Source organism: Juglans regia, chromosome 16 (assembly GCF_001411555.2).
Source record: "Juglans regia cultivar Chandler chromosome 16, Walnut 2.0, whole genome shotgun sequence".
In the NCBI taxonomy this organism is placed as follows: Eukaryota; Viridiplantae; Streptophyta; class Magnoliopsida; order Fagales; family Juglandaceae; genus Juglans; species Juglans regia.
The window spans coordinates 6,093,861-6,107,411 of record NC_049916.1 but is presented as its reverse complement, the minus strand read 5'-3'; the positions used below and the strand labels follow the sequence as shown (position 1 = coordinate 6,107,411).

At 35.1% G+C, this 13,551-nt stretch overlaps 2 protein-coding genes across 3 annotated transcripts; both read left to right on the top strand.

The window, feature by feature from the left end:
* The first annotated feature begins 1,405 nt into the window (after positions 1-1,405).
* Positions 1,406-3,611, top strand: LOC109007533 (transcription termination factor MTERF8, chloroplastic). Its single transcript, XM_035686276.1, has 3 exons — positions 1,406-1,853; positions 1,938-3,267; positions 3,366-3,611. The coding sequence occupies exons 1-2, from the start codon at positions 1,562-1,564 to the stop codon at positions 3,230-3,232; spliced, it is 1,587 nt and encodes a 528-aa protein (XP_035542169.1). The 5' UTR covers positions 1,406-1,561; the 3' UTR covers positions 3,233-3,267; positions 3,366-3,611.
* A 4,477-nt stretch (positions 3,612-8,088) lies between these two features.
* Positions 8,089-13,070, top strand: LOC109007532 (two-component response regulator-like APRR5). Of its 2 annotated transcripts, none has more exons than XM_018987223.2 (8): positions 8,089-8,499; positions 9,432-9,593; positions 9,681-9,811; positions 9,923-10,078; positions 10,747-10,918; positions 10,993-11,314; positions 11,669-12,437; positions 12,517-13,070. In XM_018987223.2, the coding sequence occupies exons 1-8, from the start codon at positions 8,205-8,207 to the stop codon at positions 12,637-12,639; spliced, it is 2,130 nt and encodes a 709-aa protein (XP_018842768.2). In that variant the 5' UTR covers positions 8,089-8,204; the 3' UTR covers positions 12,640-13,070. The 2 variants fall into 2 exon arrangements, with proteins under 2 accessions (XP_018842768.2, XP_035542291.1); XM_035686398.1 differs by having other exon boundaries at positions 8,205-8,499; positions 12,534-13,070.
* The last annotated feature ends 481 nt before the right edge of the window (positions 13,071-13,551 follow it).

Sequence of the window (13,551 nt, the reverse complement as noted above, 5' to 3'; positions counted from 1 at the left end):
CTGTCGGCGACCTAGGATTGTGTCGCCACCTCTTTAAGGTGTGCAAATTTCGTCCACTCCATTTGAAAAAGAATAGAGTTTCAAATTTAAAAAAATTATCAGTCAGGTTTGTTCACATTCACCTGCAACCTTATTTAATCAGCTTTAGCAAAGGTTGTGCCATTGACTCCATATATGTTAGGATGAGATCCTGGGATTGACTCTTCCTATAGCCTAGAAAAACACTCATTTATTTTGCATAGATTTCTCACCAGTATATTAATGATATGTTAGGATTATTATACCTTCTACGTTTTGAACAAAATTTTGTTATTTAAAAAAAAAAAAAAAATTGGCATATAGGGCTATAAATAAACGAAGTTGCTTCATCCGTCGATCTATGTTGCTCAAGTTCGTCACGCTCAAACTTGAACTAGGCTCAATTCGTTTAATAAATGAGTAATGTTACATGCAGTCGGGAAGTGCGTAATTATGAGCTATGCAGTTATTTTAAAAAAGAGAGATTCACTATTAAAAATTAATATTTTTTTATGTAGATTTTATATTTATTCACTTTTTTTAAAGTGATTGCACGATGTTTGTACATTTATGACTGCAACTATTATTTCTCTTAATAAATAAGTCATTTGTGAGTTTAAAATTATGATCAATTATTAAATGATATAATTTGTATAAAACTTGACTTTACTAGTTTAAACCTGTACAAACTTAATTAACTTTGTATTTTTTAATTTATAATATTATCTCAAATTTTATAATGAGAATATCTTAAAACATTTATAAATATAAGATGAAATCATATTACTAATACTATGTGACTTTCTTGGATCCTTATGTATATATTCATTAATATATGTACGTAAACTATGTAATTATTTAGAAAAAATAAAATTTTATTTCTCAAAGTTTGTACATAAATTTGTAAGGCATGACTTAAATAATTTATTCTCAAAATTTAATAGCTCGTGAATAAATTTGAACTCGTTCAAATAATTATATTAAAAAAAGCTTGTCAGAATAATAAATATATTATTTATAAATATATAATATAACTCGAACACAATTCAAGCTCTTTTGGACACTTGGATTATTTTAGAATTATGTGATTAATAGTAAAATAGTTTGAGTTAAAATATTTTATTGAATTTTGAAAAATGAGAGATAAAAAAACTGAATAAAAATATTATAAAATTGAAAAGTTGTTTGAATATAATTTTTTTAATATTATTTATATTTTGAAGCTTATAAAAATTGTATCAATTTTTATAATTTTGTTACGAAGTTTGTAAAATTATATAAGTTTTTGTATTTAGATAATAATTAGATAACAAATATTTTTTGTTTGAACGATATTTGAAAATAAAATTACGAAAATGTTAAAAATTAAAAATTTTGTTTCTGATCCGTCTTAACCACTAAAAACCACCCTTAACTCGTTTACATCCTACACCGCAGTCCCAGCCGCCCATGCATTTAGCTTCAACTCCTCTCCGAGTCCGCGATTTCGCTTCCCATTTGAAACACCCGTCGCGTCAATACCGCGAATCCCCTTGGAGTATAAATGGATGCTCTACTCACTCTGTCCGCAAACCCTTTTCCCTCCTCTTCTTCTTCTTCTTCTTCGTCTTTTAGTCTTTTTCCGCACTCGTTGTTCCTTCCCACAACTGTTCGATTCTCACACGCTTCACTTTCAGCTTTCCACCCCCATGAATGCTTCTTTCTCTTAAAGCTCAGTAAAGCCTCCAGAATCGAACACAAACAGGTATTTCCCCACGTGGGCCTTCGACCCACTAAACAGATTTCAGTCCTATGCAGTGGCATCAACTCGACCGCCAATCGTCACGATGATACGAGTGAGTAACTCTCAGAGTCCATTTCTCGAACACAATACAGTCCAAACTTGTTAACCTATTTTTGCTTTTTATGTTGGGTTTCAGGGTTTCTCTTTCCTCTATTCAGAGAAATTGGACTCAACGAAAAAGAAACCGAATTGCTTTTGGAAAAGAACCCAGCTATTGCTTTGACATCTTTGGATTCATTACGTGCTCGGGTTCATTTTTTACAATCAGTTGGGATTGATAGCCTTGCACTTTCTTACTTAATTACGAAATGCCCTACTGTGTTAACAGCTGAGGAAATTGGCCCATTTCTATGTTTTGTGCGTGATGAATTGGAGTCTAAGATTGAGCCTGCTCAACTCAAGCGCATTTTGACTAACACGGATCCAAGATTCTTGGTCGGTTTTGATCAAAAGGTTAAACTGCTTCTTCATCGGGGAGTTTCGTGTGAAAAGATTGCTTTTGTACTGAACAATGTTAATTTAACCAAGGCGTTATGTCATAGGCCAGTCGAAGAAATTGATAGGAGTATTGCCTTTTTGGGCCGCTTTGGTGGCATTGATTTGATTGTAAAGCGACCGGTGATTCTCAATTATGATTTGGACAGTGAGTTGATACCGAGAGTCAGGTTTCTCGTGGAGCTTAGTGGGGGAGATAAGGACGCCACAGGTAATGTGCTGCGGAAGTTTCCTATGATTTTGAGTTATAGTGTGAAGCATATGGAGGGCCATATAGAGTTCTTGAGGTCTTTTGCTGGCCTAAATGATAATGAAATCTTCAAGATTCTTCTTGTGTTTCCGAGTCTAGTTACTGCCAGCAGGGAGAGAAAATTGCGTCCTAGAATAGAGTTTCTCAAGCAATGTGGGTTAGAAACCGATGATATTTTCAAGTTCTTGATCAAAGCTCCCTTGTTTCTAGGCTTGTCATTTGATAACGTCGAGTATAAACTTGTGTTTTTATTGAAGATCGGGTATAAATATAGAACGAGGGACATGGCAGTGGCAATGGGATCTGTAACCAGAACAAGCTGTGAGAATTTGCAAAAGGTAATTGGGTTATTCTTGCGTTATGGGTTTTCGTGTGCTGACATTGTTGCCATGAGCACGAGGCATCCCCAGGTACTGCAATACAATCATAATTCTTTGGAGGAGAAGGTGGAGTACTTGATAGAGGGCATGGGTCGTGAAGTTGGAGAGTTATTGGCTTTTCCTGCATTCCTTGGTTACAAGCTTGATGAGAGAATCAAGGCTAGGTATGAGGCAAGGAAGAAGATTGTTGGAGGTGGAATGTCGCTGAATAAGCTGTTAACTGTTTCGACTGAGAGATTCTTGAGAAAGAAGAAAGGGACAAAGCTATTACACATGATTGAGGATCAGAATGGCAATGGGGGTTAGATAAGTTGGATAGCAGTTATTTTCCTTTCTATAAGGTAGGTTTTAATCACTCGTGGAAGCTTTATTTGAACAACCGCTTGAAACTTTTGCCTCTTCGAATTTTGACTAACAATAACTCTACTTTTTGATGCAGAGAATTGCAGCTTGGGAGTATAGAAGATTGAGTTACTTCTTCTAACAATCTAAGGCCTGATGCTTGAGTAGTAGGAAATCTGCTCTGAGATAAGAATTGTTATACTCAAATATCTGGAACCGACAAGTATTTTTCTTTGATACGTCAGATCACATGAAGATGAAAGTGAAACTGCTTTCTTCTTCATTCTTTTTTCTTTCTTTGTTTCCTTTATATATTTATTTATTTTACTTTCATTTCTCCCAAGCAACCATTGCAAAAGAATTGTTTTATTTTTTTTAAAATGATCTCATTTTGATTTCATCCATTACTGCTCTTTTTAAATAACAGATTATAGAACTTGTATGAGGCTAGCTAGTATGATGGAACTGATCCACAAACTTTTTTAAGTGTTTTGCAAAAGGGACCCTTGGTAGTAGAGCAAAATGCTCTTAGTTCTTAAAATCTTGGCTCTTGTGCCCTTATTATGTGTGCTCTGGCATCTGGTGCTACATGGAAGTTAAGATGGCTTGTACAGAAGAACAATGGACTGGTTTTCGAAGTTCATTTGAGCACAATTTTTGCTCAAACAGGTAAGATAAGAAGTCAACAGAAGATCTAATACACGCAGCCGTTCCATCTGAAATACTTGGGATCTCCTAGTCCTAGTCCTAGATTCAGTAGTGTACTAGTACTTCTGTCTTGAATGATCAAAATGCATCTGAATATTTTATTTTTCCCTCGAGTGGTTCTTTGAACCGTTCCAGGGAGGCTGACCTCCGCTCCCATTGCTTGGATCCATTCCGTTCTCAAATTCAAACTAAGATACTGGGATATAACTTGTCTTGACCAATTCGAAACTGCTGCCTTAGAGTTCAGTCCAAAAACTCACTCTTGCCGTCGACACCCTCTCTCACCGTGTATTCCCTTTATGAATTTTACAACCAAGCATGTTGGTGCCGAAAAGGTGACAATTCTCTCAAATCCTAAAATCTTCCTTATGCATAACATTAAAATTTATTGTAAAATTGAGAATCCTCCCAAATTGCAAATGGATCCAGTTCAAAATTAGAATATGTCTTATTAAAAATAGGATTAAATATTAATGTAGTTTTTTTATGTTTTGACCTTCTAACAAATTAATTTTCAATTTTTAAATAATTTTTTCTTTTTATTTGTATAATTCAACTTTGATTGCTTTGATCCTTATTATTGATGATGCGTTTTGCACACTGGGTACCAATCACCTGCAACACACAGGATGAGGGGTCACCTTCAATGCCAGAGTTAGATTTATGTTCCTTGAGAGAATTCTAATGAGCAAAGGAGCATAAATCTTGAATTCTAACGTGGCGTCTAGCTTTTATACTGCTTCTCAAGTGAGCTATTCGTAACTCGTATTAGAGGCCCTAGTTGGATTTGTCGTTACTTTGTAAATTCTTAAAAGTCATAGTTGGATTTGCTTACTAGAATCTAAATTTTATATCATGAGTTTGACCTAAATAAAATTTACGATGAGTCGTCGCTAACTTCATAGTTATACAAAAGACTTTTATGTATAAAAGTAGAGTCTCTTGGTAGAAGTATGTTTTGAGGAAGTTTAGGACTCCATAAGATTAGTCGAGATGTGCGCAAGCTGGCTCAGACATCCACGGTTAAAAAAAAAAAAAAAGAGTATGTTTTGAGAAGTTATTACGCATTTTCAAAATTTGTGTGAAAAGAAATGGTAATTAAATAAGAGTTTGTCGTTTAATTATTTGTAATTGACCACTATCGGACTAAACTTAATTAGGAGGGCTATTTACATCCCTCTCGGGTTGGGCCAAGTTCACCTTGGACTTGGAGGCCCAATATTTAGTAGTGCAGTTGGCCTATGGATTGCGTAAGAGATAAGAGGGCTGATTGACATGGAAAAATAGGACACCACCTACCTTGACAATGTCAACACTACTCTGCAGAAGTACGTCGTGCTAGAGCCACACCGCATTTAAGAATCGGATATGGGACATGGAAGAAGATCCCGGCAACCTCTTGTCGCTAACATAGCGCACGGAAGGTAGCCCCATCCACCCACGTACCAACAACATTCATTTACTTTTTGGACCAAAACTGTATAAACAACAATCATACGCTCCAGTACTTTCTGTCTAAATATCACAAAAAGCTAACCATCTAATTTTCCTGCAAGAATCAACTATTTGACTCTTTCAAGAAAATTTCAAATAAATGTGCGATCTATAGTTATCTAAAGGCAACTCAACTAGTGCCAATAGATGGATTTATACCTCTATCAACTTCACTTTTTTTGTGTCAATTAGATCAACAACCCCATGCTGGATTATATAAGTGAAGTGAATATAAGATTCTATGTTGGAATTCATATTATATGAATTTAGTACTTTTAGCGGAGCTATATTACAAATATTCTCTTCTAATATCTAAACAAAGAGATAATACTGATATATCGTTTCCATGCTATTTATGGAAATTTTTATATTCTTTAACTTTTGGAAGTCACTATTATTAGTGGTACACCATCACTCAAATATATATTCACACTAATTGTTGAATTACTCCCACTATTTTTGGCCATATTTTATAAAAAAGCTTGAAAATATTAATATTAAGATAATGTTGAATGAAATGTAATGAAACATTATTTCCAAAAAACAAGTATTACAAAAATCTACAATACCCCACCCTTGCCAAAAATATGAGTAATGTTTTTGACTCAATAAAAAATGGTCAATCTTAGATTCTCTAGATTTTCATCTTAATTGAATTCATGTTTGCACAAAATAATCATCCAGCATTTTTAATGGTGAATGAACTTGATCTAAGGACGACAAGTCAGAATTAAGGCTACAACCCCATATTACATCAACTCAACTATGATGTAACAACTATTTTGAGCCATAATTTATTTATAACTCCATTATTAGCAAGTTATTAAACTGCGAGATAATTGTTCTTATCATATAACTCATAAGATTACGATTTTGAAAAAATACTTTAACTGAAAAATATATCTTCCTTGAAAAAAATTTGGAATCATATTTATATGATGAAACATTATTTTTATTATTTCATGTCCTTAGTATATATGTATAGGAACTTTTATATAGAAAATGCTAATATTATTTTTTCTCATTGACTCGACTAAATAGAGGAGAGGTATTTCATTGGCGAGAAAACCTTCAATTTCTCAAACTTCATATCCATCATTCTATACCTTCACAACACATTTTAGCATATTATCTCTCCACCCGAGAAATAATATCATTGAGTCAATGAGTGACCATTCAATTCATAAACCTATAAGAATTTTCACTAACATTATTGTTTTCAATGAGTGTTAAATCAAATTAGATCTAAAATTATCTAATATCGCATTAAAAACCTAATAAAAATATTGTTTTGTGTAACAAATGTAGTATATAACATTTTATCTGCTAACTAGCGATATATCTCGATTTCTTGCTTACTCAATATTCTTCATATTCTTCAATCCATTATAAGAGAGAAAATAAAAACTTTACAAGAAATTATCTTAACCTAAAACTTATTTTGCATCAATGCAACGACAAGCAAGATTTTTAGGTTTAATTAAATTGTACCTAATTATTCAGATTTTTGTTAAAGTTACCATATAAACCTCTAAGGTGCTAGGTATTACATTACTCTAAAGTGTGTTTCTAAATTTATATATCTGTAAAAACCTTTTTGTTCTCGTTAGAGAGAAATAAAACTTGAGCAAAATAATCAATGCTAATTCTACATAAAGATGCACTAATAAAACTTTTAAAATAAATGTGTTAATCAAGAATTTTCTCAACACTCTTATATACTCAGATTTTAATATTCTTACTCGCCATATATATTATTAAGAATGTGTATTTATCTGTAAGTTAATCTGAATTGCTTTTTAGAATATAATTTTCATCCTAAATATTAGAGCATTAGTAAGGGAGGTCAATGATTCTGTGGTAATTACATTCTAGAAGCCAAGCGAGTGGAAGTCCATTTTGACAAGCCGAGGAAATAGACAACGTGGTCAGGAAGGGTATGGATAACGTTGGACAATTTCGAAGCCACAAATCCAACCCTCCACTACAATATCTCCACGTGTCGAAAACTTCTCTCAAAGGGGATCGCAAGTTGCTTGGTGTTTTATCACCCCAAACACAGCGCAACTCCCAAAAAAAATATCTTTACCAACTAACTAATGGGACCCACAGAAAATAAAGGAAAAGGAAAAATATCCAACTGCCATTCCATCCACAGCCACGGAACATAGAGCTTTGCTATACAACCTCTACCGTATTTTACATTTTATATTCTTTTAAATTTTTTAAATTTTTAATATTTTTTTAAATTTTTTTTAAGTTTATTTTTTTTTAATTATTTTAAATTTTTTATTCATTATTCATATAATAAATATTTAATAAAAAAAATAATATAGAGTGTGAAGATTGTGTGAATAGTAAGAAATTTAGTAGATTTTTTGCGGAACATAACCCACTAGACTCGTGGCCTTTTTGATCTGGCTCACATACATATGGTCTACTGACGTGGCCAAACCAGGCCACACATACAAGATATTTTGATGTGCTTCGTATTATTATATTTCGCACCGTTAGATCTGAGCCCCGTCGTCGTTGGAGTCTATCTTTCAACCGTCCGATTCCGTTCGAGATATTAGAGCTCCCCCCCATTTCAGATTCAGATATTTTCACCTTTCAGCAATTTAGGGGGGATGAACGATGATATTTTTCTCCTCGTTAGCTTCTGCTTGAATCTTATGCGATCTACCACGCCTCCTGGTTCACAGTGAGTTGAGAGAGAGAGAGAGAGTGAGAAATGGGTGAGGTGGTTGTGAGCAGCGAGGAACTGGAAGCGAGAGCTGAGAGTGAGACAGAGAAGATGGAGGAGGATGTGGAGGTACTTGAGAGTGTGAAGGAGAGCGGCATCGAGAAGAAGAAGAAGAAGAAGAAGAATAAGAAGATGAAGGAGAAGAGGAAGGGTGGGCTTTCGAGTGGGGTTGTAAGGTGGGAGAGGTTCTTGCCGAGGATGATGGTGAGGGTGCTGCTTGTTGAGGCTGACGATTCCACGAGGCAGATCATAGCCGCCCTTCTCACAAAGTGTAGCTACAGAGGTAAGTATGTGTCTTTCTTAGCGTTTCTCTGTGTTTGTGCGGGTTCCGGTTTATTTGGTTGCTTAATTTCGAGTGTTCTTCCATTTTGGAGTTTTGTTTGTCAAATTGTGAACTGGGTTTTCGGCTTTTGCCAGAAAAATTTTGAGCATGTCAAGTGGATAATACTGCAGTTTGAGTTCTAAGTTATGGGGATTAGATAGGGGTAGGAAGTGATGTAATCGATCTTAAGCTTGTAAGGTTGGCTTGTAAATTGCTAGGCATGGTTAGCTGGTTTTACTTTCAAATTTAGGAACTACTGTTTACTCTGATGGGGAGATAGGAATAATTATTGTGGCCATTTGGTAGAGTCTCGAACCCACTGTGTCACCAATTGAATTTCTTCATTTACCGGCTATAATTTTTGGCCTGGAGAACCACTCTTTTGAGTCCATTATCATTAGAGGTTTGTCTGGATGAACTTGTTACACTATGTGAAGGGGGAAAACCCTTAAGGGTCTGTGCAAATTCTGCAGACAAAAAATGGAAGAATCACATACAAAAAAGTATCAAGGGAAACTGGAAAGAAAAGAGGATGAAACACATAACGCATGACAGAAGGAACAAGAATTATGACAGGAACATATCAAATGCTGCCAAATAGGTTATGAGCATCCATTTCCTTCTGGTGTTCCAACATGCTGTAGCTCGTCATGGGTCTTTTTATTCAACAGAGTAGTTTTGCTTGAATTAAGACCAATACTGCCTGAAAAGCATATTGGTCACAGAACCCCTAGACAGATAATGGAATTGAAAGTATCCGGGTGCCATGTATATGTTCATTTCTACCACTGTTGTTGCTTCATTGAAGATCGAGATTTTGTTGACTGAGTTTTGCTTATAACCTGATATTTGCTGTTCTAGGAACTAAAAATGTTTTATTACTGTTTGAGCAGTTGTTGCTGTTTCTGATGGCTTAAAAGCGTGGGAGATACTGAAGGAAAGAGCCCACAACATAGACCTCATATTGACAGAAGTGGATTTACCAGCAATATCAGGATTTGCTCTTCTTACACTAATCATGGAGCATGAGATTTGCAAAAACATCCCAGTTATAAGTATGTTTTGCAGAATAAATGCTTTGAATATTAGATATTGTATCTGAAAATTATGAAACTAATAGTACAACTTCTGTTATTTCACAGTGATGTCCTCACAGGATTCAATAAGCACTGTTTATAAATGCATGCTGAGAGGTGCTGCTGACTATCTTGTAAAGCCTATTAGGAGAAATGAGCTGAGAAATTTGTGGCAGCATGTTTGGAGAAGACAAACTGTATGCTTCTTGCTTGTACTTTGCCTTATTTCCCCTTTGTTTTCTTTTGCCTTTGTCTTGAAGGTTATGAGCCTCTTTCTCAGTCTTGATATGTCCCTTTTGATCTATCAGTCAAAGGCTGGTGTAAATAATCCCCAAGATGAGAGTGTTGCACAAGAAAAGACAGGAGCCACTTCTGAAAACAATGCTGCAAGCAACTGTTCAAATGGTCGTATGGCTTGTGGACAGGAAAATAATGAACTAATTGAAAAAGGAAGTGATTCTCAGGTAGTGATTCTAATTCAGTGTATATGCTGAGAATGCACTGCTTGGTGATTGGATTATTATGAAATCTGTATGAAAGATTTGGCTTGTTCTTTTGATTTTTTTTCTTAAATTTATTTATGTGGTATATTATTGCTTTTCTTTGGATACATTCTAGTTCACTATTTTGTTTAGAGAAGTAATGTCCAGTCTTTATTAATTCAAATGGGAATTTTTTTGTGGACATTAAATGGAAATGAATGAATTGATAAAATATGGAAAAAAAGAGAAAATTCATTAGTATTTCTAATTACAACCAAAATCCAACCTGACAAACTAAGTGTATTAAAAAACGATGAAGAGTAGAGATATTCAAGATTAAATAAAAAAAACTGAACATACAAGAGAAAAGGTAAAAAAAAAAACAGCTCCATTCAGGTTGGTTGAGTCTGGGAACATGATAGTGATCAAGATGAATATGGCATGTTCATACTCATAGACGACGTTAAGTTACCATCGATTGCTCTTGAATTGTCAAGTTGAATTGCCATGATTGCTTGATGTGTGTTTCATCCAGGGTATGTGTGCGTATGTTAAATGAGGGCCAGTTATGGTTAAAAGAAATTTCCTCGCAGTTTAGGGTGGATACAGGAAGTTTCATATAGAGATTGCATGTTTGCTATCTCTTGCAGAGCTCTTGTACAAAGCCAGAGTTGGAAGCTGAAAGTGCCTCCATGGAGAATATGAAGGGCTTCTCACAATCAAGATGGGGCAAATTGTTTCCAAGTGATGTAATATCACAAAAGGATGAAGCATGCATCCGTTTGGGTCAGAAACTGCCAATGCATGAGACTGATGATGGGGGTAAACACCTTGTACATTAGCGTCATCTTATATTCTGTTCGGTGGGAAACATCTAACTTTCTGAATATCTCTAGGATCGGTGGTAGATGCCTGCAAGAATGCTAACAAAAACACTCTTGGCAAGGATTTAGAACCAGAAAGTCAAAGAAGGGAGGATTATATCACTAATGAGGCTTCTGATAATAGTTATGTCATTGTCAACTCTTCTAGAGAAGCTGCTGATTTGATTGGAACATTTCGCAATTATCCAAACTGCACTAGTAAAGGCATAGGGGAATTTGATTCTTCACTTCACTTGGATCTGTCCTTGAAAAGATCTCATCCCGGTGGCTTTTGGAATGAACATGCTGAGAAAAGGCGTACCCTTGGCCATTCTAACTCCTCAGCCTTTACGCGGTGAGTTTTAGTTTCCTTTTAAATATTTCACTAGGAGTGACTCGTTATCAGGTCCTTTAAAAAATTGTTAAATTAGCACTAGTGTTATTTATTTTATAAGTTGCTGTTTAGCTGCATTAATGCGAGTGGCTGGACCAAATAAACCCAAGAAGTGTGTAGGTCATCTTTTAAAATATGATGCTCCAAGTAAAAGTTATACATTGTGATGAGGGTCTTGTGTGTGCAACGTTTCAGTATGATCTGTTTGCTTTTTCCTCTAATCTTTTGGGCTAAGGAAGGTGGTCTTCAATTTTGTGATTAAATCTTCAAAAATCTTCTCTATTGGGTTTTATGTACTAAAAGTGGTCCTTGCAGGTACACTACCAAGCCATTTGAACCCCCACAAACAACAGTTGCTAATTGTGATCATCAGAAAGAGCATGGAAAAAATTCTGAGAACATGTTATCCAATATTTTTACCAGTTCTAGTTCTGATACTGCTGGTTTGACACAAAGTACACAGAGAAGCATTGTCACTCTGGCCACTGGTCAATCTAGAGAATCTGTAGTTGCAACTTCAAGCTCTCAAGAGAAAATATTTCCTGTGCCAGTTCCAGCAAAAGGGGTACGGATTAATAATCTATGCACTGGCTTTGGTTCTGTACTTTCTCCAAGTTTTTGTCCATCACAAATATCACCAATGCTGAGTCCAGGTTTATTCGCCCAGCACGAACCCTCCTTTCATATGGATATCTTTTACCAGTCAAATCTTAGAAATAATAACCCTGAGCAGCACTATGACCCATATATTCCGTATGCAATTAACACCTTGAATCAGACTATGCACAAGCATGAACACAAATTTGATTTTCTGGAGGACCGAGGACATATATCTCCGGCCACTGATCAGAGTGAAAGTAATAGTTTCTGGAATGGTGGTGCAAGTAATCATAGTAGCATTGGGGATGGAAGTACTTGTGGGAGTAACAGCAATGTTGATCACATTGCTCTTGCCAAGGCTGCTTCAGAGGGCAAGAATGAATGTTTTCTCACTCCTAGCGGAAGTGCTCATCGATCGATTCAAAGAGAAGTGGCTCTAACCAAGTTTCGCTTGAAGCGGAAAGAAAGGTGTTACGAGAAAAAGGTATGCTATTACATCTTTCCTTTTGACTGCTACAATGTCCAACCAATAAAAATGCCCCCAGTGAAATATAACTCAACAGGTACGGTATGAGAGCAGAAAAAAACTTGCTGAGCAGCGTCCAAGAGTAAAAGGACAGTTTGTTCGACAAGTGCAGAATTATCCCCCACCTGCAGGAACTGATGGTGACTCCTTTGATGGCTAGCAATTCAACTTCTGATAGTTAAAATGACTGATATATTTCTGCCTCATCCTTTGTTGAAACCGGAGAAGCAAAGAGGAGACAGAATGCAAGTTCTAACACCATATCTGTATTGATCTTCTCGTAGGATGTTGGTTCTAATTATTTTGTATCCGCTGTATTTTAGGGTTGTTGATATGCAGATTTCTTCACTTAGAAACTTAGAGATTTATTGGTATAGAAGTTATAGTTAGTTCATCTTCTTCTTCTTCTTCCCACCTACGCTAGCTATTGTTATTTCCTTTTCCTTCTGTAATGTTATGTTTTGATTACCAAGGAGGGAGCCCATAGGGAAACCTGAATATGGGCTTCAGTTTAAATGGGTCCTCAAGCTTAAGCTTGCAGCATCCTCAATGAGTGACATCTTTCAACGCTTTCATGCATCATTTTCCCTAGCTTATTTTGTTGTTTTATTTTTATTTTCAATCGAAGATGCATTAAAATTAAAAGAGAGAGATATAAGAGTCAGGGTTGAGGAGAGAGTTTTAGCTTATTTTGTTTTAATGCTTCAACATCAACTTGGACAAATTGCAGTGAACAGGAAACGCCATATAATCTCGTCAGCCAACCTAATCTAGTGCAAGACTTCCAATTCTAAAGTTTGTTTGAGTAATGAGATGAGATGAGATGATTTGTGAATAATAATGAAATTGTTTGAGTTTATTAGATGTTTTATGGGGTTTTGAGAAATGAGAGGAAAAATTGAATAAAAATATTATAAAGTTAAAATATTATTAGAATATAATTTTTATTTTAAAATTTGAAAATTTTGAATTGTTTTTTATGATTTTTTTTTTTTAAGTTTGAAAAAATTATAATAATTAAGTAATGATTAGATAAAAAAGTTGAAAATTTAAAATTAAAAAGTTTGTGTCT

Excerpts from the sequence above, each read along its gene's own strand:
- LOC109007533 (XM_035686276.1), top strand. The coding sequence starts at position 1,562 with ATGGATGCTCTACTCACTCTGTCCGCAAACCCTTTTCCCTCCTCTTCT. Across the intron at positions 1,854-1,937 it reads CAATCGTCACGATGATACGA|GGTTTCTCTTTCCTCTATTC; the intron begins GTGAGTAACTCT and ends GTTGGGTTTCAG.
- LOC109007532 (XM_018987223.2), top strand. The coding sequence starts at position 8,205 with ATGGGTGAGGTGGTTGTGAGCAGCGAGGAACTGGAAGCGAGAGCTGAG. Across the intron at positions 9,594-9,680 it reads CAAAAACATCCCAGTTATAA|TGATGTCCTCACAGGATTCA; the intron begins GTATGTTTTGCA and ends GTTATTTCACAG. Across the intron at positions 10,919-10,992 it reads GCATGAGACTGATGATGGGG|GATCGGTGGTAGATGCCTGC; the intron begins GTAAACACCTTG and ends GAATATCTCTAG.